This window comes from Musca autumnalis, unplaced genomic scaffold (genome assembly GCF_047663935.1).
Source record: "Musca autumnalis isolate F117 unplaced genomic scaffold, ASM4766393v1 scaffold_1, whole genome shotgun sequence".
Taxonomy (NCBI): domain Eukaryota; kingdom Metazoa; phylum Arthropoda; class Insecta; order Diptera; family Muscidae; genus Musca; species Musca autumnalis.
In genome coordinates, this window is record NW_027411644.1 from 252,777,545 (window position 1) to 252,805,172 (window position 27,628).

At 36.9% G+C, this 27,628-nt stretch overlaps 1 protein-coding gene across 3 annotated transcripts in view; it reads left to right on the plus strand.

Annotated features, from left to right (window-relative positions):
• The window catches only part of sba (six-banded), a 762,450-nt gene that overhangs the window by 557,960 nt on the left and 176,862 nt on the right, over positions 1-27,628 (plus strand). The window contains exon 5 of one of the 3 annotated variants that reach the window (XM_073960711.1): positions 6,556-6,591. The exons of the other annotated variants lie outside the window; for them this stretch is intronic. Within the exon in view, the coding sequence (XP_073816812.1) occupies positions 6,556-6,591 (36 nt within the window). The remainder of the gene's footprint in view (positions 1-6,555; positions 6,592-27,628) is intronic. 3 annotated transcript variants of the gene reach the window in all.

Here is a 27,628-nt window from a genome sequence, read left to right on the forward strand (position 1 = left end):
AGTGGCACGTGTTAACATATTCCAATTGTGCTCAAACTATGGCAATCTTAAAATTTAACAAAACTAAACACTTTAGGGGGTGCCGCATAAAAAAATCAGACAACGATTTTTTAAAACCAGTCTAATAAACACTTTACTTTGGCACTTAGTTTTAAATGCTCATTAAGATAAATTTATTGTTTAGAAGTTTTTCTCACTCCAGTTGGTATCCTGTATAAATAGTGAAAAAAATATATTTATGTTTTTATTATTTATACAATACTCCAAACATTCAGTGAATAATTATAGAAATTCATTTGCAAAAAACAGATATCTTTTCTTACCCTTTAAAAAAATTCTCGGGAACTTTTTTATATGATTATTGTGTTTAATCTTCTCTTTACATGTTCTTCATATTATCTGGTTTATTATTGGTTCAACAAAAGTCTAAATACTTCAATTTAGTTTCACTAATTAAGCTAATTATTCAAATATATGGTATGCATGAGGCATATTATTAGGCGCTTGCTTTGTTAAGCATTTTTACCATGTTTTGTTTTGTTTTTGTCTCTTCAACATAACAACATGGTATTTTTTAGTTTCTTTATCTAATTATACTAAGTACCTCATTCAATAGAATATGTGATGCATACTTTTAGGCATGTTATTGCTACACATAGCATTGCATATATTTTTCACATGAGATTTTGTTTTGTTTTCTTTTTCATTTATTTATTCCATTAGCTCTGAAAAAAAAAGAAATTTACTCTCACATCATCATCATTTTCACATAACTTATCCAATTGGGTGGCAACAATTTGGCAATTCGTTTGGGAACTACATTCATTCTGTGGGTTTAGACTTAAGTGGATTTGTTAAACAAACTATACACGTATTTCAGATACAATACCGCATAATAGACTCAGACTGATTGTGGTACATAATAAGCTGCAACAAGAACACATACTGTGCCAAGTACGTGGTCTGTGGTTTTTGAATTTTTGAATAAATGCCCAGCGGGTGGTGGACAGATGTAGTAGTAAATACAAGTAGCCAAAAAAACAGACAGATTCTAAAGAAAACATATTTATAGGCATCAATTGGTATTTTATTGTGTGTTTCTGTGCTTGTTTTAAGGTCTTATGAAGTTAATGCTTCTGTGGGAATCAGCATTAAGGTTTTTTTATTACGGAAATTATTGTTAAGCAGATAATGAAATGTTAAGTGAGGGGATGTTAAGCGTAGTCCTGTAATTAATGATCATATAAAATGCACGTGAATGAATACATATTAAATGAGGTACTTTATCGATCCTACATGAAACAAATAGGCGGGGCCATAATCGGATAGGCGAACTTTTGATATCAATAAAATATTACATAAGACCAAAGGAATTTCCCAGCAAAATTAATTGGAAGTAGTGCAATGTAGACTAGTTCTTTCACGGCATGTTTCGATGCAGTTCTAACGGAGTTGTGAAAAAGGCACTCCATTCCTCACATTTTATGCGCATTCAGATGCGATCCAACGACTGACATCCATTTCTCAAATTTTAACAGCATCCGGATGCAGTCCAAATGAAGTCGTTACATTTTATTAGCAGTTGTTAGAGGTCTCTACAAGTACATAAGTGCAAAAACAGGAAAAAAAACATTTCCAAAAATTTGTTATAAAAGCTCCGTTCCTTTACGTGCAAAAATCTTCAAGTTTTACCACTTTTTACTCGAAAAGTGTTCCTTTACTTGACAATAGCCCAATACTTCTAAATCAACTAAAATGGTGATAAAAAAGAAGGGAATAATTTCCAAAACACGATCCACTTTGGCCCAAATGTATTAGCAAAAGGTAAGCATTTATTCGGAACGCCCACAATAATTAAACAAACGAATTCAAACATTTTTGTAATTTGCTAATTTGTTCGTTTTGGACAAAAACTTAACAATGTTATCCTGAAATAATTATCACACACCCCTCATCGAATTCAACACACCCTCATTGACGGGGGGAAAATAATAACGACACGTTTGGTTAAATAATTTTTTAATGTGTCACTGATTTTCAATGTCCATCACAAACACCACCACCATCATTGCTGCCACATCGACATCACCACTTTGGCAAAAATGACCAACATCACCAGCAAATGTTGTTGTTGTATTTAGTGACGTTTTTGCCAAACAATAAATACCACACTACTAACGAACTCAGATGTGTGTAAGTCTGTATATGTCACGCATATTTCCTCCACAGCAGCAACAACAATACCAATGAATTCGGGTAAATGTGGTCACTTTGGAGCAAGACCGCAATCATAGCCAGTCGATGAAACGACGATGATGTTCATTCTTATCACAGCGTAGAAAATGACAAAAGCAATTTTCTGCATAAACGCTCCAATGCCAATACCTGTAAAATGTCAATAACATTCACTCAGCCTTTGTTTTGCATCCCAGTTGTGGGTGGGGTGAGGGTGGTCGTATGTGACTATGTGGCATTATAAACAGATACAAAATGAGTAACCATATCACACCTCCCACATATGAAAGTGGGATGAATCTTTTTTTGCCTAGAATGTTAATTGGTTTAAATTGAAAAAGTTTTTCTTGTTAAGTTTTCTAACGTTTTCTTTGCCATAGAAACTGAAGGTAGGTTACGTTGGGTACTAATGTTAACTTCATCTTAATGTTAACTTCATTTAACATTCACGAAACCAATCAAATGCTACTTGGTCTCAATGGCAGTTGAGCTAACTAAGTATATTCTGAATCTAAGAAATAATACTTCGTATTGATACGGACGAAAAAGATGTGTATGTTTCCTTCGAAGAAAAAAAAACTTAAAATACCGCAAAATCATCTGTTGTTTATGATCTAAAAACCATTAAAGGACAACATAACAATGTTTGTCCAACTAAAATGAAACGGAATTGTCCAACATATCCCTCCTAACATTTAATGGAAGAAAAAGAAAAAAACGTCCATAAATTCTTAAATAAATATTGGATATTGACAGGACGCCCACTTGGAAACTTAGTAAATAAATACAGACAGTGTTTTTGCTCACTTCTTGTGTGGACATGTATGCTTTGTTCTCTTTGTTAGTAGTTCTTTTTCTTACATTCCTTCGAAATATATTTATCCTTGTTGTATTCCTGCAAACATATGGACAGCTGATGACAGGGTATATGAAACATATACAAATATTTTTTCTAAATACAGTACAGTGAGTACATATAAGAAATATTTTAGTTTACAAAAACAGTACCTCAAGTTCTATTTACAGTAATGATCAGTTAACGTTATAAAACCTTAACAGGCACTGTACTACATCAAATTTCAAAATAGACATCGACGTTTTAAGTTTTAACTAGGACAAATAAACTTTTTATAAAATTCATATTTAATAAAATCCATTACATACATACATACATATGTACGTATGTTAGCACATCATCCCTGATGCCAGAAACTTGACATAAGCCATTTTTCCTTTTTGGATCTTATTATTTAAATCAAGGGCTTCCATACTCAATATGAATTTTGCGATATCATCTTCAAGTTTCCATCCGAGTTTTGAACTTTCCTTAGTGCATATACAGTCAAACGGCCCGTATTCATATTCCTCCTTGGCGTGGGCATCTTTATCCATCCTATTGATATGACCAAGCCAACGGAAGTGTTGTAACTCCTTTTTTCATTCAAAGTTGTGTGTTCTAATTTTACCGACTTTTGTCGTTAGCCAAAAAATGAGTTAAAAAATTGCACCGTTTGGTTTTGAAAGGGGTTTTAGAAGCACCCTATGGTTTGGAAAGGACCTTTAGAAGCACCATTTGGTTTGGAAAACGTATCTAAAAGCTTCGTTTTGATTTGAAACGGTCTTTAGCAGCACCCTTCGCTTTGGAAAGGGTCTTTAGCAGCACCCTTCGCTTTGGAAAGGGTCTTTAGCAGCACCCTTTGCTTTGGAAAGGGTCTTTAGCAGCACCCTTTGCTTTGGAAAGGGTCTTTAGCAGCACCCTTTGCTTTGGAAAGGGTCTTTAGAAGCACCCTTTGGTTTGGAAAAGGTATATAAAAACTTCCTTTTGATTTGAAACGGTCTTTAGCAGCACTCTTTGGTTTGGAAAGGGTCTTTAGAAGCATCCTTTGGTTTTGAAAGGGTTTTTAGAATAATCCTTTGGTTTTGAAAGGATTTTTGAAAGCACCCTTTGGTTTGGAATCTTCAGAAGCAACAGTTCTTTTAGAAAGGGTCTTTAGAAACACCTTTTGGATTGAACACGGTATTTAGAAGCACCCTTTGGATTGGAAACGGTCTTTAGAAGCACCCTTTGGTTTGGAAAGGGTCTTTAGAAGCAGCATTTGGAATGAAAAGAGTCTTTAAAAACACCCTTTGTATTTGAATGTACCCTTTGGATTTGAAATGACCTTTAGAAACAGCCTTTGGATTTGAAAAGGTCTTTAGAAGCACCATTTGGATTTGAACGGGTCTTTAGACGATCCCTTTGGTTTGTCTGGGTCTTTAGAGGTACCGTTTGGATTTGAACGGGTCTTTAGAAGCACACTTTGTATTTGAAAGGGTCTTTAGACGAACCCTGTGGTTTGGAAAAGCTCTTTAGAACCCATTGGTTTGGGAAGGGTTCCTAGAACCACCTTTGTATTTGAAAGGGTCTTTAGAAGCACCCCCTTGATTTGAAAGGTTCTTTGGAAGCACCTTTTGGTTTGGAAAGGGTCTTTTGAAGTACCATTTAGTTTGGAAATGATCTTTAGAAGCACCCTTTGGTTTGCAAAGGGGCGTTTTGAAACACTCTTTGGTTTGGATAGGGCCTTCAGAAGTACCCTTTTGTTCGGAAAAAGTCTTTGAACCACTCTTTCTTTTGGGAAGAGTCTCTAGAATCACCCTTTGGTTTGGAAAGGGTCTTTAGAAGCACCCTTTGGTTTGGAAAGGGTCTTTAGGAGCATCCTTCGATTTGGTAAGGGTCTTTAGAATCGCCTTTTGGTTTGAAACGTATCTTTAGAAGCATCCTTTGGTTTAAAAACAGCCTTTTTACCCTTTGGTTTGGAAAAGACCTCTAGAAGCACCCTTTCTTTTGGAAAGGAGTCTTAGGAAACACCGTTTCCTTTGGAATGGGGTCTTAGATAACACCGTTTTCTTTAGAAAGGGTCTTTAGAAGCACCCTAAGCACCTTAAGCATTCTTCGGTTTAGAAAGGGTCTTTAGAAGCGCATTTTGCTTTGGAAAAGTTCTTTATACCATATATGTACCGATATTCGTTTCAGACAATTTGGAGTCGATTTAGCCACGTCCGTCTGTCTGTCTGGATGGGTGGTGAGCGAGATAACTCTCGAATGGATCAACCGATTTGAACCAAGTTTTGGGTATCGTAATAATTTGTCCAAACTAAGTTTAAGTTCGAAAATGGGCCATATCGGTCCACTCCTTTGGGTACCTCCCCCACAAAATTTCTAAATGTTTCTGTAAAATGGTGTAAACGATAACTCTCGAAGGGAGCAATCGATTTGGTCTAAACTTTGCACATCGTATTCTTCCTTCTGAGATATAGATCGGGTACGAATATGGACTATATATATCCACTCCTTCCGGTACCTGCCACACAAAATTCGGATAAAGTAAAGTTTAAGAGCACCTCGCGGATAGTTATGAAATTTTTTCAGCATGTTGTCCTTGCGGCTCCCTTTACGACGGTACAATTCTTTGCCTGCACAAGTCCATACTTCCAGTGATATTGGCCTAAAAGCTCCAAGAAACCCTGACGGCACTAACCAAAATGGCAAATCCGCAACATAATTCTCGCAGGGAGTTTCTGATTGGTGCAGACTTGGTACATCGTATTATTTCATCCAGTCATGTATCAGGTTGGAATATGGACTATATCGGTCCACAACTTCGGGTACCTTCCGCACAAAATTCGGAAAAAGCGAAGTTAAATCTCCTCTTAGATCGCTTTGAATCTTTTTTCAGTAGGGTACATTTACAACGGTACAATATTTTCCGGAGTAAGTCCATACTTCTCCCCTGCCAGCACATACTAAAATGGTTATTGTGCAAGATACCTCAAACACTTTTTCAAAAAATTCGTCCATGAAATTTGCGTACGATAAATTGTTTGTATACGTCGATCATTTGGTATTGCCCCACATTACGGTACCTACAGCTTCCACGTATTTTAAAGCAAATTCGTGATTGTTGTGATTGTAAAAATGCTCTCAAACACCGTGGTAAATCTGGAAACTAGGTTTTACAGTATCCGATTTGCCATAAATCTAGTTGTGAATAGACTAAGTTCCTAACTATTAATTTAAGAACTTGACAATAAAGAAATTTACCATAAATCCAACACCTAGCTCATGTATCATTTCATGGCAACTACTATACAGTGCGTAATCAAATTCAATCACACTTTCATTAAGGCGATAATATTAGCTTTATACTTTCAAAGTACAAGAGAGGATATTTCTAGCCCTCCGGAAAAACACTCAGCACAAATAGAACAACAACACTGTTGTGTAATATATTTAATGCCTGTTACTCATCTAATCTAATTTTTTCATTTCTTTAATTCCAGGTATGTTGAAAATTCTTCAACTTTTATTTTATCAAGGTTCGGTAAGTTTAAAAACTCCAGCATCTCTTAAATCATTTATTCTTTTATACTTTTCACTTGTAATTTAATACGCAATTGTTTATTAAGTGTTAGGTAATTAAATGCAACTTGAGCACTTTTTCTCTTCGCAATGCTTGGTTTTGACAGATGCTAAGAATCAACTACACAATACAATGTCGCTTTGTCTAAATTGTGCGTGCGATTTTCTTTCAATGTGTTCTCGAAATATTCAATAATTTTTGCCTGGAATAACTCTTCTAATTGAATATATAGTCCATTTAGCAATTTTACCAAAAATACGCAGAAAAATACAAAATTGTAGAATTATTTTCACATTACCGTCATGTGGCCCGTATTTATACGTCGCTCATTTTTATGGCATGGCCTAGCCAACGCAATCGTTGCATCTCGATACGTTTAACTATACTGATGTCGTTGTATAGCAGATATAGCTCGTGGTTCATACGACGTCGATATTCACCGTCAACGCAGATTGGCCCGTAGATTTTTCGAAGAATTGTTCTCTCAAACACACCAAGCACTGACTTATCTGCTCAAGCAAGTACCCAGGCTTCGGAACCATACATTAGCACGGGTAGTATCAGTGTTTTGTAAACCGTTGTTTTTGTTTGGCGAGATGTGGCTTTGTTTTTAAACTGTTTACTAAAGCCAAAGTAGCATATGTTAGCCAGTACTAACCTTCCTCTTATTTCACAACTGATGTTGTTTGTTGTGCCAAGCCTTTAACTACCTCCAAATTATACAAGACCAATTTATACAAACTTCAAAATTGGTCCGAGGTCTATGAACGCATTCCGCGTCGACACCATCAACTTTGTCTTTTCGCCGTTTACCGCCAGACCCACTTTTGCTGATCGCCTTCGACCTTCTTAAAGGTATCAGTTACTTCATTTACTGATCATCCCATGATATCAATGTCATCAGCATATTTTGACATTTGAATCTCCCTGTCTGAAACCCCTATTGGTACTGAACTGTTCAAAGAGGTTCTTTTCTATTTTAACTGAAGACCTAGTATCAGTTAAAGTCATCTTTCAAAGCCGAATGAGCTTTGCGGGGATGCCAAATTTAGATATAGCTTGGAATATCTTTTGGCGTAGGACACTGTCGAAGGCTGCCTTATAATCGACAAAAAAGTGGTAGGCATCGGTCTACATCTCTTGAGTCTTCTCCAGGATTTTCCGCAGGGTAACTATCTGGTCAATGGTGGATTTGCCAGGTCTAAAGCCGCATTGGTATGGTCCAATTATTTCTTTGACCATAGGCTTTAGTCGTTAGCATAATATCCCTGACACTACCTTGTAGGCAATACGGAGAAGACTTATGCCCCTATAGTTAGAGCATACAGACTTATCTTCTTTTTTTTGTGGACGGGACACAGGATGCTCAGGTCCCCATCGTCGGGAACGCGTTGGTTACCTTATCAGCGTGTCGCCCCCGGTTTTCAACAGCTCGGCTGGTAAGCCATCGGCTCCTGCTACCTTATTATTCTTCAACCGACGTATTGCTGTCTTTACCTCATCTTGGCTGGGCGGTATATATTCAATACCATCTTCTGGGATTGGATCTGCGGTATATTCGCCGTCTTCGCTATTATTGGATACCATTAGTTTGGCAAATTTTTCTTTCTATCTATCTGTATCAGTTACCAAATTACCATGCTGGTCTCTACAGGAGGATGTGGCTGTACCAAAGCCATCAGTGTGATGTTTCACTCTTTGGTAGAACTTTCGGACTTCAATCTGGCTCCTGTACATCACGATTTTTTCACACTCCCGCTTTTCCATTTCTTTCTTTTTCCTGCGGAATTCTTTTCCTTTCTCCTCTTCTTTTCTTTTCTCCTCTCTTCTTTTCTCCCGATACCACTCTCGTGCGCTACGCGTTGCTACTGAATGTAAAGCAATCATGAACAAGAAGAGAGCATTTGTATGGTGAATCGTACGAAAACGTAAAGGCGAGTGCTCATCTTGTTTATCTATGATGTAGAGTAGCCCTATATGCCGCATTTTCCCTTCGGTAGCAGCGGCTGTTTTCATGGAGTGGGCAAAACTTTGCATTGTGTTATATGTTATTGGGACGTGGAGTGCTTTGACTAAGTAATTGGGCCAGTTGAGTGGAAAATGATGTGGCTATCCGTTGTGATTGCAGCTTACCGATGTCTAACTTTCGTGTTGTGTCTTTTCGTACTTTATTTGCTACGTTTAACCGGGTACGTACCTTTGCTGCAACAAGGTAATGGTCCGAGTCTATGTTTGCTCCTCGGAACGAACGTACATCCAACACGTCGATGAATGTCTCCCATCTATCACAACGTGATTAATTTGATTTCTTGTTTTCTGATCCGGAGACAGCCAGGTGCCGTTATGAATGTTGAGATGCCTAAATCTGGTTCTGCTAACGACCATGTTTTTTGCCGCTGCGAAGTCCATCAGGCTCATTTCATTGTCAGATGTTTCACTATGTAGTCTGAATTTCCCGACTATTAGGCCAAAGATATTTTCCTTTCCACTTTTGACATTAAAATCGCCTAAAATAATTTTAATGTCAAGGGCAAGACAACGGTTATATGTTTCTTCTAAGCGATCATAGAATATATCTTTGGTCTGTTCGTCCTTGTCTTCGGTTGGAGCATGAGCGCAGATAAAGCTAATGTTGAAGAATTTTGCTTTTATACGTAGTGAAACATCAAGTCTTTCATTCACTGGAGTGAAGCTGGAGACCAAATGTTTTAACTTCCGACCATCTAAAAATCCGCAGCCAAACTCATGCTTTGTGTCATGTCAGCTATAATACAGTGCGTCACCTTTACGTGTTCTTGTGATGCTTTTCCCAATCCATCGTATTTCCTGTATGGCAGTAATATCATCCTTGTATTTTTCATGTACATCTGCCAATGCGTAAACTGCACCTTCTCTATAAAGAGCGCGAACATTCCAGGTGCAGATTCACAGATCATGGTCCTTAAAACGTTTGCGGGGGTCGTCAACTTTGGACTGTTTCTCTTTTCTTTCGTTTTTTCATAGTAGGCTGCTTTTTCTAGGGGAGGGTTACTAACCCGACGCCTAAACCCAAGTTTATAACGGTCTTATGGGTGAACGCGCGGCACACGTTAGGTAACACCACGGGGAGGTCAGTATCCATGAGATGAAAGAGGGACCAAGTTAAATCCTGGGCTTTGGCACGTCATAGCCGGTCAGGACCTTGGTATCTTTCATCCCCTACGTCAAAGTATGCGTACGGGTTTCAACTATCTTCTCCATTAGACGAATTTAGGTTCAATCCGAATTTTTTTAATTTAATTTTTAAAATATACAAAATCTTATCCTTACCTATGACTCAATCATGACCAAGAAGAGAGCATTTGTATGGCGAATCGTACGAAAAATTAAATGCCAGTGCTTATCTTGTTCATCTACGCCTATGACTATTGCAGATCAATAACGCTGTTAGTCAAAGAACACTGTATATATGTTTATTAGGGTTTTTTTGTATTACAGAATATGTACTTCAGAAATTCCAGGTTCAATATAGATCCCATACTGTTTAGATCAAGAGGGCTGAAGAAAATACACATTTGAAACTAAAAAAAGCAAAAAATATCATCCCATAACAAAGTTTTGTCATTCATTCCATTGTCAAACCTTAAGTAAACACATCATCAGTGATCAACACAAACTAAGTGTCAAGCACTCTACATAGCTCTTAATTTATATTGAAATAACTTCGTTTGGAGGATAGTTTACCGATCTACCACACAAAACATTTAGCAAGTCATCTCTATTGACACTAAACAACAATCATCGCAGCGAACGAACTTCTTTACTCTCATTTTGCGTCTTCATAAAACGGAAAAAAGTTTCAAGTACTTTCTGCCAGCATTTGTGTGTGTATGTTTTTGGAGGGAACCTTTTCTTGGAAATGAAAATGAATTTATTTTGCATAGCTTACAAAAGTTTGATTCTCGATAAAGCATGAAACTCCATAATGCCCGCTCGCACACACACACACACACTGGCATATCTTCATCAGCATTAATTGTTGTCTACATCTCCTGTGGTGCATTTTTTTACTGCTCTCCAATATGACCGACCCGTAACTGTTCCTTCCTCAATATATGGGCTGACTGGCTGGCCGGGTATAGGTTCGTTCGGTCGGTCGCCCATTTGCTCGCTTGCACACTCACAATTGAAATTTCAAATAATTCAAGTGCTTTTGTCTTTGCTGTTGCTGCTGCTTTTTCGTTTTCATTCGTCTCTTTGGGAAAAAATATAGACTATGATGAAATTCTCAAGTGCTTAGATGCCAGAAAATTTGTATTTGTTTGTTGTGCGTTTTTTTATTTATTTAGTTTGTATATGAAACCCCACGAATATATTAAGGTGGGTTATTTGCTGGTGAATACTTATATAAAACACTTTGTTATTTTCCTATAACCGAATAGTTATTTTTTGAAACCGATGTCAGAAAATACTTTAAGAGCCTTCCAAATTCCGTATATCGTCAGCTTGAGTTGGTCCCGACGAGAATGAACCAGAATAAAATACTTACACTGTAATGTCTTGGGCGATTGCATCAGGTTGAGTGCCACTCAGTGTAACCACTGAGTAATTTCTCGGGCTCACATCCCACAACATGTATAAGTTGTTCGCATCGTCCGGATCTTAAGTAGGCTAAAACCACTCGAGTTTTCCTTCGAAGATGACATTCTTATGCTGCAATTGGTCTCCGAGTATGACATTCACACTGTATCTTTGTACTACCTGCACAACTGCATCAATCCTGTCTCATAGGCTCGATGATTTAGTGGTTCTCGCTTTTACCTCTAGACCTCTCTCTCCAGATCATGAAGTGATCCTGGTAGGGATGCTCAAGTGACTAACAACCAAGGAGGTACTGCATCGACAACTTATTGTAGCGTTGACGTACCAGTAAAATCTTCATCTTCTCATGAAGTGGACCCAATGATGTTATGAGGAGGTACCCTGTTGCAGTCCTCAGGTCGGAATTCTGGCAGGTGTGAATATTATTCCACTGCATATCATCACACTGGCGCCACATAGCTTACCACAGACCGGCCTATGGTTTTATAAGATCTGATCTTTTGTGCAAATAGCTGTAGTTTGCACGGATGAATTAAGCATGCTGTTGAACGTCACATCCATGTCCATTTGATCGTGGCAGAAATGCTCAAGTCATTAACAACCAAGGATGTACTGAATCAACAACGTATTGTTGCGTTGATGTACCAGTAAAATCTTTATCTTCTCATGAAGTGGGTCCAATGGTGTTATGAACAGGCACCCTGTTGCAGTCCTCAGGTTGGAATTGTGGCAGGTGTGAATATTCTTCCATTGCATACCACCACCCTGGCGCCGCATAGCTTACCACAGACCAGCCTATTGTTTTATAAGATCTGGTATTGTCGCAAATAGCTGTGGCTTGCGTGGATGACTTAAACATGCTGTTAAACTTCACATGCAATATCTTGGGTGATTAGTGGTCGGAATCAGGGCACCATTGACCAATATGTTCAGGGGGAGCCTCATTTCAGACGTCCAGGTGGTGAACAGTGTGACAGTGGATTTAGCGGCGGATATTTCATGCATTTAACTTATCATTATTATTATCGGCGATGGACCCGTTGCCATGATTATACCATCATCCGCACACATTACGATCTCTATGCAGTGTGGAGAGTGTAGCATTTCAAAAAGGTAGAGGTTAAACAGTTCCGGATATATCACACCGCCTGGGCATTTTGCGGAAGCCATGCTGATGTTGGGCAACTGTGAATCTCCTTCTCATCATGGGCAGGAGTAGTGCCTCTAAAAGCATTGCTAATGGCAACACGAGGGAGATCGGCCTGTAGCACTCCAGGCTTCTTATATAATATGGGTGGCTAATGATAGATTGAGGACACTTGTAAAATACTCAGTTGCTGAAAAATTACCATTGAGATTCGGTGTGGACCCAATGCTTTGGATGATTTTGAGTTTTGGATGACTTCTGCAACATAGATAGTTCATCGTAAATTGTGGTGGTACCTACTCGGCTTAAGTTCGCTTTGAAAAGTGGGAAGCTCATCACGCTCATTTGGTCTGATTTCGGGTATTCTGCCAACAGGTATTTAGCTAGTGGCTGCAGCAGTAATAATGTGCCGGGATTTTTCTCTGCTACCGGAGGATCTGAGTCAATGGGAAGTTCTCTGAGGCTGTGATTTGTAAATTCTCTGATTATTTGCCAATCATCTTTTCCACGGTTCAGGGGTTATGAAGTAGAGTTGTTCTGTTTACGGATGCGATGATCGGAAGATCGTCAGAGCCACGGGGAAAAACGGATTTGCAAGGACACGTCATTTATCAGCCCGGGTGCCAAAATGGTGATGTTGGGGGAGCAATCTCTAGGAAGCTGTGGAAGCTCTGGGTCTGTTTACGGATACGATGATCGGAAGATGGTCAGAGCCACGGGAAATAACGGATTTGCCAGGACACGAAATTTGTCAGACCGGGTGCCAAAATGATATGTCAATCTCCTCTTATCCTCGCAGGATCGCCTTCATTCTATTCTGGAGCTATCTATTTGATCCGCCAACGCTGGACGGCATGCCATAGCTCTTTATGATCATTGAAGTCCTCTAGAACCAGACGGTTATTGCCCTCCAATAACGAACTAATGTTGGGCATACAACGCAAGATATAGCTATTTATCGGCGGATGCCATATACTGCTACCCCATACAGTCTATGTATGGGCCAATAGAGTTAAACTCAAGCGGGATAGGTCTGCACTGGACTGACTGGTGTATAAGGAAGGCAATTCCTCCTTCTCGGCTTCTTGTACGATCCTTCGGTAAAACGTAGTTACCATCGCAAAGTTGCAAAATGCAGGTGACGGTGAGCTTTGTACCCTGAGTCGCGGCGATCATGATGTTTCTTCGACTCGCTGACTTTGTTGCAAAGACCGTTGCATTTGAGTTGCAGGAATGATGCATTTCCGGGGCGCTGAACAACAACTTGGGGTTTTATATGCTGAGTTTGCTGTTGTTATGGAGACTGCAGGGGTGTCTCGTATTCAGACAACGATGATGATTCCGACGACGAAGTTGGAGACACTATGGTAGTAGCCCTGGAGTCAATTAAGACCTGAGTAGCCTCTGAAGTGCACACATCCTCTACATCCATCACATGATGTGATTCACATCTCACCGCAGTTGACATTAGGTGGATGCGGTTGTGGCAAACGAAGCAGATCCATGGCCCGGGGTTCTTTTTTCTTCCGGCATCGACCAAAACTGTTCGGAGTAGGCATTCCGAGATATATTGCGGCACCAGTGGTGAAAAAAGTACACGAACACAAACGAAAAATTCCTCGGAATCAATCCGGTGCAGAGAAGAACCGTAGAGCGGGATTTTTAGAGCTTTTGTGGCGTTATTTCTGGAAGTATGGACTTTCCACTGAAAATATTTTCAAAACGATCTGAAATATGTCCTTGAACTGCATTCTTGTGAACATTATTGACTTTAGGTACCCGAAGGTTTGATCCGATATAGTCCCTATTCGAACCAGGTTTATACACGGAAGAAATATTACGTTGTGCAAAGTTTGAACCAAATCAGTTTAAGAGTTATTGTCACGAAATATTATGAACTTTTTGGGGGAGGTACCAGAAGGAGTGTACCAATAGGGTCCAACCTCAAACTATATCTACGTTTAGATAGAATAAAACGAGATCCAAATTGGTTGAAATGTTTCAGAGTTATAGTGCGCACCAGCCAGAATTTCAACCAAACCCTCGTGCCTGTGACCCTTTTTTATACCCTCAGCCCGCACGATAACTCTCGAACCAAATTCTGGGTATTGTAATATTTTGTCCAAACTTAGTTTAACTTCGAAGATGGGACATATCGGTCCCCTCGGTTCTAAATTTTTCTGTAAAATGGTTTGAACGATAACTCTCGAAGGGAGCAGTCGATTTGGTCCAAACTTTATTCTTTCCTGACATAGATCGGGTTCGAATATGGACTATATTTCTGTCCACTCGGGTACCTCCTACACAAAATTCTGTTAAAGTGAAGTTTAAGAGCACCTCGCGGATAGTTGTGAAATTTTTTCTGCAGGTTGTCCTTGTGACTCCCTTTACGATGGTATAATTCTTTTCGGGCGCAACTCCATACTACTGAGATAATGGCCTTAAAGCTCCACGAAACCCTGAAGGCTGAATTTCTGATTGATCCAAACTTGGCACATCGTATTATTTCATCCAGTCATGTATCAAGTTGGAATATGGACTATATCGGTCCACTCCTTCGGGTACCTCCCACACAAAATTCGGATAAAGTGAAGTTTAAGAGCACCTCGCGGATAGTTATGAAATTTTTTCAGCATATTGTCCTTCCGACTCCCTTTACGACGGTACAATTTTTTTCGGGCGCAAGTTCATACTTCCTGAGATAATGGCTTAAAAGCTCCAAGAAACCCTGACGGCTCCAACCAAAATGGCAAATACGCAAGATATTAACGCAGGGAATTTCTGATTGATTCAAACTTAGCACATCGTATTATTTCATCCAATAATGTACCAGGTTGGAATATGGACTATATCGGTCCAGTCCTTCGGGTACCTCCCACACAAAATTTAGATAAAGTGAAGTTTAAGAGCAGCTCGTGGACGGCTTTGAATTTTTTTCCGCAGGTTGTCCTTGCGGCTCCCTTTACGATGGTACACTTTTTTTCTTGCGCAAGTCCATACTTCCTGAGATAATGACCTAAAAGCTCCAACAAACCCTGATGGCGCCAACCAAAATGGCAAATCTGCAATATAGGGAGTTTCTGATTGGTGCAGACTTTGCACATCGTGTTATTTCATCCAGTAATGTACCAGGTTGGAATATGGACTGTTTCGGTCCACTCCTTCGGGTACCTCCCACACAAAATTCGGATAAAGTGAAGTTGAAGAGCACCTCGCGGAGAGTTATGAAATTTTTTTCAGCAGGTTGTCCTTGTGACTACCTATACGACCGTACAATTTTTTTCGTACGCAAGTTCATACTTCCTGAGATAATGACCTAAAAGCTCCAAGAAACCCTGACCGCGCTAAACCAAAAGATAATTCTCGTGTGGAATTTCTGATTGGTGCAGACTGTGCACATCGATTAGTTCGATCATTGATTTGCCAGGTCTAAATCCGAATTGGTATGTAATAGGAGCATAGACATAGCCCTCGGTACCTGCCGTTTATTTTCTGTCCACAGAACAATGAATGCTTTGGTTCCAATAAATACCAATTTGTTTCTGATAACCATCTTAAATTTACGAAACTTATTCGAAATCTTGCACTTTTTAAAAATTATTTTCTGAAAAGGTTCTGAAGAAGAATTCGTAATCGCTAATAAGTACCAACCTTATTATTTGATTGTTAGCAACCTTTGACATTCCGCACAGCACATTTACAAGACCTTCAGGGCATAACACTCAAAAATATTTCTACGAATGCGAATTTAATTGGTATCGGTCTCTCTGTGTTCTGTTCGAGAAATCTCAATAAAATCATATTTAACTTAAGTAGGTCGAAATTAAATGTACGTCGTCGACAATTCCCAAGGCATGTGTGTGCGATTAACGTTCACTTCCATCAAAAGTAGTAGAAAAAGCAGGGAGGATAACAACGCCGCAACAACACGTAGAGGGATGATGTTTCGTTCTTAACGTTGGTGATGTTGATGTTGCTGCTGCTGTCGTTGCTGGTTTACTGGCTGCTGATAGCTCTCAAGTGCCAGACAACCAAACATCCAGACAGCAGCCTGGCAGCAGTAAAGCCAGCCAGCCAACCAGCCCCTTGTAATGGCTCTAAAGCCTGGAGTATGTGTGAATGAACAATCAATCAGCGAGGACAGTTTAGATTTGACGGGCGATGAAGTAAGACGTGCGTGTGTAAACGAATTTATTTTTCTTCTATGTGTCACAACAAAACGCTAACGAGATTATTTTAATAAACGCATATTTAATAATAATTGGCGATTAATCGAAGAAATATGTGTGTGCATAATTTAGTTGAAAATATTGATCTATGGAATTAAAATGTGTAATAATATGCAATGGAAAATAATTAGTACAAATTTACGAATGACATGTGAAAGAATGGTGTAAACACAATTCTAAAATAAAAGGAGTACAAATTTTAATCTAAAAACTGAAATATTTTTTATAAGAAATTACAAAAAACATTTATTAAGGATTTCCAAATTTAAGGGAAATTTTTGAAACGGGAAATATTTTTTTAATATTAAAAAAAAAATAAAGAATACAATTCTGTGAATAAAATTCTAATAAAAAAGTAAAACATAAATATTATTTAATGCCAATTAATATGTTCTGTGAATATCTGAATAATAATACTGAATATCAAAACATGGTCAAAATTTACAAAGAGTTAATTAAATATTTTTAAAAAATATTCAAAATAAAAATACGTGTGTACTCTCAACTATTGTACAGAGGATTAACAAATAATAATATTTATTTTCTAACCCACGGAATAAAAATACACATTTGCAAGTAAGATTCCCACAAGTATTTTGCCGAGGGTAGTTTAATTGTTTGTTTTAATAATATTTCCTTCAATTGTTTACGGTACTTAGGATTACGTTTTTCAAATTTTACGGTAGTTTTCTGTTTTGTTTTTGCAATTACTGGGATTTGAATTTCCTGGGTGAATGTGGCTGTAACAAACATCGAATGCATGTCTGCACACGTGTAGCCGTCACTCATTACCTTTTGTTGCAAACAACTCAAACTTCAATTCAAGGATTAGAACTTCATCCCCATAAACAGACATCGCTTGCAATTCCCATCGCTCAATTATTCACAACTAACTACCTTGTTGAAGTGGATGCCGTCGTGCATTATTTGTCTTAAAACTATTGACTCGATCTCTAAACAATTCAGGAAATGTGTGAAAATAGTCAATTAAAAAACTCCGACGGCATTCACTCAACAACAATGCCGTCGGCAATGAAACCGCCCTTCAGAAATGTTGGTTTACCGTCGCTAAAAAGGTGTTGCAATTAATTGATCATAAAACATATCTGGAGTCAAATTGAAGTATTCAACAATTATATGACTCGATAGTTGAATAATATATTAGGCTTCCCAAAGTATTTTTAAGATCTAATTAATATAGGGAAATTTAAATTTAACGACGGCAAATATTAAAAAAAAAAACTAAATTTGTTATTGGCTTATTTTAAAATACCGATAGCACGATAATTCTCGAATGGATCAACCGATTCGGTCCAAAATTTGGCATTCGTAATATTTTGTCCAAACTTAGTTTAAGTTCGAAAATGGGTTATATCGGTCCAATCCTTCCGGTACCACCCCCACAAAAGTTCAAAAATGTTCAGAAAATGTGTGCTTACGAAAACACTTGAAGGGAGTAAAAGATTTTGTTCATACTTTGCAAATCGTGAAATTTCTACGGGACTTAGATAAGGTACCTTCCACACAAAATTTCTGAAAAGTCCAGTTTAGGACCTGCTCTCGAATCGCTTTGATTTTTGTGGTAACAACTTGTATTCACTGCCCCCCATACGACGGTGTAAGTTTCATTAGGGGCAAGTCCATACTTTCTGAGAAAATAGCCTGAATGGTGCAAAAAAACACCTATGACACCGTGTGTAGTGGTTGGAGCGCAAGATAACTCTCGGGCGGAACTGCAGATTCCGTCCAAAATAACATTTTGTCCAAACTTAGTTTAAGTTCGAAGGTAAGCCATAGTAGTCCACTCCTTCAGTTTGGCCTTCGTGATATTTTGTCCACACTTAGATTCAGATCGAAGATGGGCAATACCGTCCATAACTTCCGGTACTTCCCCGCAATATTTAAAAAATGTATCTAAATTGGTATGCACGATATCTCTTGAACGGGGCTATCAATTTGGTCCAAACTCTCCTAATATTTTGTCAAAATTTAGATTAACTTCTAAAATGGCCCATATCGGTCCTCAGCTTAGGGTATCCCCCACAAAGGTTCAACATTTGTGTCTAAGTGTAGTTTAGGGTAGGTTCGAAGATCCTTTGGAAATGTATACCGATGCTGTCCCTTGTGGTCCTGTTTACGTACGACCTTGTGTGTACGCTGTACACAGTAATTTGAAAAATCAATTTGTAACGGGGTTTTGTCGTCGTTTGGGGTAAGTTCAGTCGCGTCCAGGGACTCCTAAAGACCCACTAAACCTTATGAAATTAGAAGACTAGTATTCTTCCTTTCCTGGGGAATAAATCAGGTTCTTTATTGATTTAATACTAGTTTACAATCAACTTGTGTTTAAATGCGATAAAAATATATTCAATGGACAGAGTGGATGGTGCTTTGGCAATTGGGGAGTTCGTGGTGAGTCGTCGAGTTCTGCTCTAGACGATTCGTTGGTGTTTTGGTGATCGGGAAGACGATGTCTTCCATGTTCGGCTGCAGATGATCGGGAAGGTGATGTATTCGGTGTTCGCTGCAAATGATCGGGTAGACGATGTATTCGGTGTTCGGCTGCAGATGATCGAGACTACGATATATTCGGCTGTTGATATTCGGGTGTTAGTCTGAGGCTATGGTCTGGTTTCTAGCATGTACTACTATTACCCAAACAATGGAACAGCTGACACGAGCTCCTGTAGAACTGCAAACCCGAAGGTCCAGTGCCGAATTGAACTGGTGAGGATTTAAGCTTCAATTTTTAATCGCCCCATACGTCGCCCCATATATATATATATATATATATATATATATATATATATATATATATATATATATATACAGTATCGGCCAAAACTAAAGCACCCCCTCAGTATATTTCTTTTAAATGATAATTTTTTTAAGAAAACAAAGTAATAAATTTATTTTTTATTTTTCTTTTTATTTATTTATATCTTTATTATTGGAAAACACAATAATAAGCAATTCAGAATTTAATAAACAAAAGTTAAAATTCAAAACACATTTTAGGTCGCAAATATAAGCGGACAAAACTAAAGCACCCCCCAATTTGAAGTACAACAAAAACTATTGAAATCAATATTTTGTTGCGTATACTCTATTCTGGATGACACAAGCACATCTTTTAGGCATAGAGGATACTAAATTATTAATTATTGCGGGCAAAATAATTGATTTTCGGAAAATTTTGCTCAAATCCTCAAAATACTGAAAATCGGAAGTTACCGCTATATGGGGGCTATACCCAAACGTGAACCCAGGTCCACGATTTTTTGTGGATATGTTTTGTGACCACTGGGAACGCTAAGTACCAAATTACAGCTAATTTAGTAGGAAAGTGTGGCTTAAATACCCATAATACCGAAGATCGGAAAGTACTGCTATAAGGGGGCTACACCAAAACATTAGCCGATATTGTTCATATTCATCCAAAAATGATGCTGCAGCATCCTCTGGTCAAATACTAAACAGCTTAGGTTTAAAAATTAGCAAAAGAACGATTCACAGAAGAACGGCAGATGCCGGCTTATTCAGTCAGCAAAAAAAACCTTTCATATCGACTAAAAATGAAGGAGCCAGACTGGAAGACCCATTTGAACTGGAGTAGAAAAAATCGAGGACTGTGCGGTTTTCCGATGAATCTATGATTAATTTAAAGTAGTCAGATCGTAAAAGGCGTGGGCCAAATTGGCAACCGTTATATCATAACGATTGCAAAGACACTGTAAAACATGGAGGCGGAAGAGTTTTTGCTTGTCGTCGGCTGAATAAGTCGGCGTCTACCGTTCTTCTGTGAATCGTTCTTTTGCTAATTTTTAAACCTAAGCGATTTTGTATTTGACCAGAGGATGCTGTAGCATCATTTTTGGATGAATATGAACAATATCGGCTAATGTTTTGGTATAACCAACTTATAGCGGTACCTTCCGATTTTCGGTATTTTGGATATTTAAGCCACATTTTCCTACTAAATTAGCTGTAATTTGGTACTTAGGGTTCCTAGTGGTCACTAAACATACCCACCAAAAATCTGAACCTGGGTCCACGTTTGGCTATAGCTCCCATATAACGGTAACTTCCCATTTTCAGTATTTTGGAGATTTAAGCTAAATTTTCCGAAAATCAATTATTTCGCCTGCAATAATTAATAATTTAGTATCCTCTATGCCTAAAAGATGTGATTGTATCATCCAGAATAGAGGATACGCAACGAAATATTGATTTCAATAGTTTTTGTTGTACCTCAAATTAGGGGGGTGCTTTAGTTTTGTCCGCTTATATTTGCGACCTAAAATGTTTTTTTGAATTTTAACTTTTGTTTATTAAATTCTTTATTCCTTATTTTTGTGTTTTCCAATAACAAAGATATAAATAAGTAAAAAGAAAAATAAAAAAATAAATTTATTACATTGTTTTCTTAAAAAGTTATCATTTAAAAAAATGTACTGAGGGGGTGCTTTAGTTTTGGCCGATACTATATATATATATATATATATATACAGGGACGTACGCAGGATTTCATTTCGGGGGGGGCACAACTTGACCAAAAATGATGAAAAATTCAAATGTTGTGTAGCGTTACGTAAAGCTATTTTAAGGGGTTATGGCCACTTATAAGCATGAAGAAAGCCATTTTCATGTATTTTTATAAAAAATCTATTAAACCTTAAGTTACCTTCTATTTTTTTTTTTTTTTTTTTTTTTTGAAAAATCTTACATTCAAATGCCCGCTTATAAAGCACTGTTTTTATTAAAGCAGTTTGCGGTACCCACTGTAGTTTGAAAAAGAATAAACCGATCAGCATATGTTTTTGTGGGATCATTACGAACCTAATAATCTTGTCCATTGTGCTGATAAACTTCAGGTTTAGGTTATGTAAGCCTGCCTAGCTGATGTGTCGGCGCTTGAGAACGCCACTGGCAAAAAAGATGTTTGTTGGTACTGTTGCTGGCACTCAAAAATGCCTTGCAGATTATTTAATTCAGCACTAGAGAGTGCTAGTGAAACTAAATTATTTTTTCGTTGCCGTTGAAACTTATTTAATTTTATTTACATTTTTGTCCTACTTATATTATAGGATAACGGTATAAACTTAATTCTAGTTTCTTACATTCTATTATCCTCAAATGTAAACAAATTTGTACTAAAAATAAAATATGGGAAAAACAGCTGGTCATATCAGCTGGTTAAGAGCAGGTAATCTGTAGGGTTCTAGAGTGGTATTATCGATGGTAGTCAATGACAATCGATAACACTACACCATTATCGAAAAGGAATTAAACAAATCAATTTTTAAAAATTTTGAACAGTTAAAATCAAAATTTCGATTTTAACAAAAACAAAACACAGTACAAAATTGATATTTTTTCTGACTCCCTCAGCAGTTTTTTTTAAAGACTCTCTCGGTTAAGCACATGATTTATGTGTACAATAGTCCCACAAAAACATATAAAGTGCCACTTCGAGGAAAAGACGTTTTTAGTTTCTATGCTACATACAAAACACAATTAATGTTTCCCTTCGAAAGCTCATATTTATCTCGGTAAATTTTGAAATAATGGTACAAAGTATATAAATTCAATAGAAAGAATTCATAATATTTAGTCCCAATTTACATTAGGCGAGTTTACTTGCGGCAAGTCTCAGTTTGTAGGAGAGACACGTAAGGGGTATGGAAGTGGAAAAAAATTGCTCGTACCGGCAATTTTCAGGCAATTCCTTTTATATTTTTCTTTTTTGACATTATTGTCATTGTTTTGAAAACAGAATTGCCGAGAAAAATTGCCGCAAGAAAAATTGTTTAATGTAAATTGGGACTAACCCAACCTTTACACATGCCAGTGACAATTCGAAAAATTCAATACATACACAATATTATAATACCCCAGCCACCATTTTTTGAAAATTTTAATCAAATTCGAGACTTTTGGGATCCGACTGCACGATTAAAAAACTAGAATATGAGCTCATTTTCTGATCATAAATGACTCCTTTACGGGAGGAAATCGTAACCTCAGGCGACTCTTTTAAACAAATCACAAATGAGTCTTTTTAGAGTCATGTGTATAATCGTATACGAGTCTTTAGGGAGTCATCTATGAGTCTTGTTATTAGGCGAAATAAATTAAAAGAATTTTCTTTTTATTCTTTTTTGTTTCTTTCCTTTGTTTTGTTGTCTTTTCTGCTTTGTTATTTCTTTTAATTATCCTTTGTGTTGCGCGGTGGTATACTGCTTCTTCATTTCACTTGGCAAAACCTGAACATGTGTTTTGTTTGTCTATAATATACGTTACATTTATATCAAAGTTTTGTAGAAAGTGTATATGAGAATTATTTACAACCAAACAAAAGTAAAACAAAACAATATGTTTTTAATCACCTAACTGTTCAAAATATGATCAGAAGATACATAATTATAATCACTTTTCAAACACCTGCATGACCCTTTTTTGATTAAGCATTTTTTAATCTTCATGAAGATCCAAATGTGACAATAAATAACGAAAAAGTAGTCACATTTCAAACGCCTCAATGATTTATTTGTGATTTCTACGCATTTGTGTTTGTATTTTAAATTGAACTCTTTTTAATCATTACAGGGAGTCACTTTCGAGTCCCTTTCTGGTCATACAAGCGACTTAATCAGTTTTTGATCACCAAAAGGACTCTAAAAAGACTCCGCAATGTGATTTTTGAAAAAGCAATCTTCCAAATGCTAGCTGGGACCACAATTACATTTTTTGAATTGTCGACTCCACTGGCACTAGATTTTTCATGCCAGCAAAATTTTGAGCTGGCTGCCAGTGATATGTCGAAAATGAAAAAAGAGTTGCCGAGACTATTTTTAATCCATGCACATTTTTGTTTCTTTTAAGAATGCAAAGATTTAACGCATATTTTCAAAAATGTTATGAAACACAAATAATACATCTCGGTAGCTACAATATATTAGTTGTGAATGAAGACATAATTTTGATGTTTTTCATGAAAATATAGGCTGACAAATAATTTCCCCTCTGGGATTATCCAATATTGAAAAGACGGCAATACCAGATTCATTATGTTTATGATTGAAAACAATCTGTTTAAACGAAATAAAATAAAAATAATAAAATATGTTGTGGATTATGTTTTAAATCTGAAATATAATGCAATTTTGTGTGTTAAATGCATGTTAAAATAATTTTGAAATTGAACTTGCACTGGCATGTGTAAACACACAAGAAAACTGCATGCCAGTCGAACACTTTTTCGGCATTTTCGAGTATAATACATGTACTCAATTGGCACCAATTTACTGGCATGTGTAACTGCAGTGTAAGGATACAATTTTAAATATTTACAGAGTAGGATATTTAGAATTGAAAATAGACAATATCGGGCCACGTTCGGTAATGTCGCCATGTAAAATTTATTGAAGTATATTGAAGTTTTTAATCATACATGTCCACGTTATGGTTTATCGCAGAATTTTACAACCACAAAGAATTGCCGTCGTCTTTGCTATAGCAAGATTTTCACTATTACGATGATCTTAGCCTAATTTTTAAGAATATCGGCTGTCGTTGTCGTTGATATATTTCCAAATGAAAACATTAAGAAAAATTTAACAGTTTTTGAGATATGGTGCGAAATGTATACAAATTATGGAATTTTTAGATATATTATAAATTTTTTTTCATTTCTCCAAATATTTTATTTTGGCCCTTATCTACAAATTTGCTGCAAAGGTCAGAAGAAGATTTGCATTGGTTTCAGAGATATAGCCCCGAGTTGTTTAAAAAAAGTCTATATTTAACAATGTTTAGATGGGGCCATAAAATCCAAGCTGTATCTGACTCAACAAAACGGAACTAGGGCCTTTGTACTTTGGATCTGTACTTTCAAAAAATCCTCACTTCAAATTATTTGCACGAGATTACCATAAAAATGTTGCACAGTGTTATTTACCAAAAGAGATAGATTCTGATACCAGGATTATTTTTACTTTTAATATTATGCCACAAAAGAAGCGTTACAATTTGTTTTCTTAATTTTCTTAATTGTACAAGACTACAAAATGTCCAAAAAATCATTGAACAGTCTTTAAACTGCAGTTATGTTAGACTTGTATAAGAGATCTGAAGATGTTGTCCAAACATATTCTCTTGGACCTTGATGTACTTTTGGAAGTAATCTTCGATTTTAGACCGAATCGGTTAGTCCCTTCGACCATTTTAGTGAACATTTTTGAACTTTTATGGCGGAGGTACCGATATGACATAAATTTAATTTGGACAAAACATTACGAGATCCATAACTTGGACCGAGAGTTATCATGAGTTCCAACCTGCCAGACAAACAGAGATACAGACGGACGGACGGTGGTAAGTACTTCCATCTTGGCTGAAACGAATATCTTCCAAACATATGTGAAGTCTTAAATCATTATTTTGATGAAATCTATACGATACAATCCTAGTGTATATAATCTCGTAATCTAAAGTCTGAGGTTACAATTATACTTCGGTAATGATAAGTAAAAATCAAGTGACGCACAAAAATTCATTTGTCTTCATTATTTTCTCATACTGTTTAGCAGCAAATTTGTCTAAAACAGAATAACAAAATTTTGGCGATGACAGTAAAACAAATTTCTAATTGGCTTTCAATATGTAGTCCACGAAGGACCGACCCTTCATACATTTTATTCAATAGATTTTTTTATATATTTCCATTCCCATAATACTGAACTCGTTATTTTTGTTATACAGTTCGAATAAATAATAGACATGGGGTATATTCATTAAGGAATTAGCATTTGATAGTGGTATGCTATGACATGAAGAAGTAATTCAGATTTTATTGGAAGTTTCTCTCAAAAAGAGCTTACAAACAAAAATTTTTAAAATATTTTCTTACAAAACTTGTTATTGATGTACATTTTCTGTTCAGAAACTTAAGAAAATATAAGTTTTAATTTGAAATCTTCAAATATACAAACATTTTTATGAGAAAAAAATATAATATCTAGTTACAGTAGCTTAAAAAATTTTGTTCGACCAAACCATTTCGGGGGGGGCCCGGGCCCCCCGTGCCCCCCCCCTGCGTACGTCCCTGTATATATATATATATATATATATATAAATTGTAGCTAAAACCCTCAAATTACTGAAACTCGGGAGGTACCGTAATATGGGGGCTATATTCAAACATGAACCTATGTTGATTACAAATTTTAGGAAAATCCTAAAAATACCGAAAATCGGGAGGTACCGTTGTATGGGGGCTATACCAAAACATAGACCCATGTCGACTATTTTTGGTGGAGAGGTGTTTTGACGACTAAAAACTTCAAATGTAGAATCACAGCTACTTCGGTTATATGGGGGCTATACCAAAACAGGGACCTATGTCCATAATTTCTAAAATATAAGTTTTTTGATCGCCAGGAACCCTAAATGTCAAATTATAGCTAATTCGATCCAAAAATATGACTAAAAAGTTCAATATACCTGAAATCGACCGGTACCGTTGTATGGGGGCTATTCCAAACCGTCGACCTATGCCCACAAGTTTTTTTTTTGACCCTTAAGAACCCTTATTGCGAATTATAGTTAATTCGGTCTGAAATTGTAGCTAGATACGTCAAAATACCGGAAATCGATAGGTACCGTTATATGGTGGCTATACCAAAACGTGGAAGCTCGATTAATTAAATTAATTAAAATCTCACAAATAATGGCCTTCGCCCCTAAAAAGGCAAAAACTTAACAATAAAAATTCAGCTGAGCCCGGCTGGGATTCGAACCTGGGTCGTCGCCAACTAACAGACAATGTTGCCGACGTCTTAGCGTTCTGAACCACAATCCACTTAAAAAATCTTTCGATGTGAAAGACATATACAGTCTACGATGGGAAAAAAATCCATTGGCTGTAATATGAATGTAATATTGAACAAATTGATTTCTGGAATAGAAGGGGGAGAAATGATTCGCCTTTGGAAATAAAAAGCTTCAATTTGAAATTCACAAATGCAAATTTGCAATCTTGTATGTATAAATAGGGGCTCCAAATGGCGAAAATTGTCTAGCAACAACAACATCTAATATGCCTGATGATGTTAGCCTAACCAGCTAACGAAACGATCGTCGCATAGCGGTTGATGTGTGTGTAGGACTTCGCTAGATATCAATTTTTCAATGTAATCTCCTTAGGTCATGAAGCTCGATTAATTAAATTAATTAAAATCTCACAAATAATGGTCTTCGCACCTAAAAAGGCAAAAACTTAAAAAAAAAATTGTAATGTCAAAATTTGTAAACATTGTGTTCCCGTACTTTTTTAATGGTAATGTAAGCAAAAAAGCGAATTATCAAAAATTGCTTTCCTATACAAATTTGTATGGGAAAGAAAAAATGACAGAAATTGCCAATATCAGCCAATCAGATGACAGCAAACATACTGTAAGTTTCTACTCAAATTTGTATAGCAGGTAATAGGAAAGAAGGGGCAAGAAGTGCAAGTTTTTCTAGTTATCCGTGTACAGCAATGCATTTCTTGTACACAATAGAAAAATAGTGCATGTAGTACTATTTTGCAGGTTCTGGAACACAACTTTTTTAATGAAAATTAATTATTATTATGATAGCTCAATGATAAAATCATTTTTATACCCATCACCATAGTATGGAGTGTATATTAAGTTTTTCTATTTGTAACGTCAGTCTGTGGTAATCACTCTAGCATGCACAAAACTGGATATAAGACGTTGAAATTTTGGGAAAATTCATCTTTTGTTTGCAGGCAGGTCAAGTTCGATGATGGGCTATATCGGCATTACATTGAAAAATTGATATCTACCCAGCAAACCAATCGTACCGACTTCGTAACGAAATCGGAACAAAATATCGGACGTATCGTCCGAAATCGTAACGATATCTTAACGAAAGTTGTATGAAGTGGTTGACATAATTTCGGAACAAAATGTCGCAGCGACATCGGATCGATTTCGGTCCGATTTCGTAACGAAATCTGAAGAAAATCC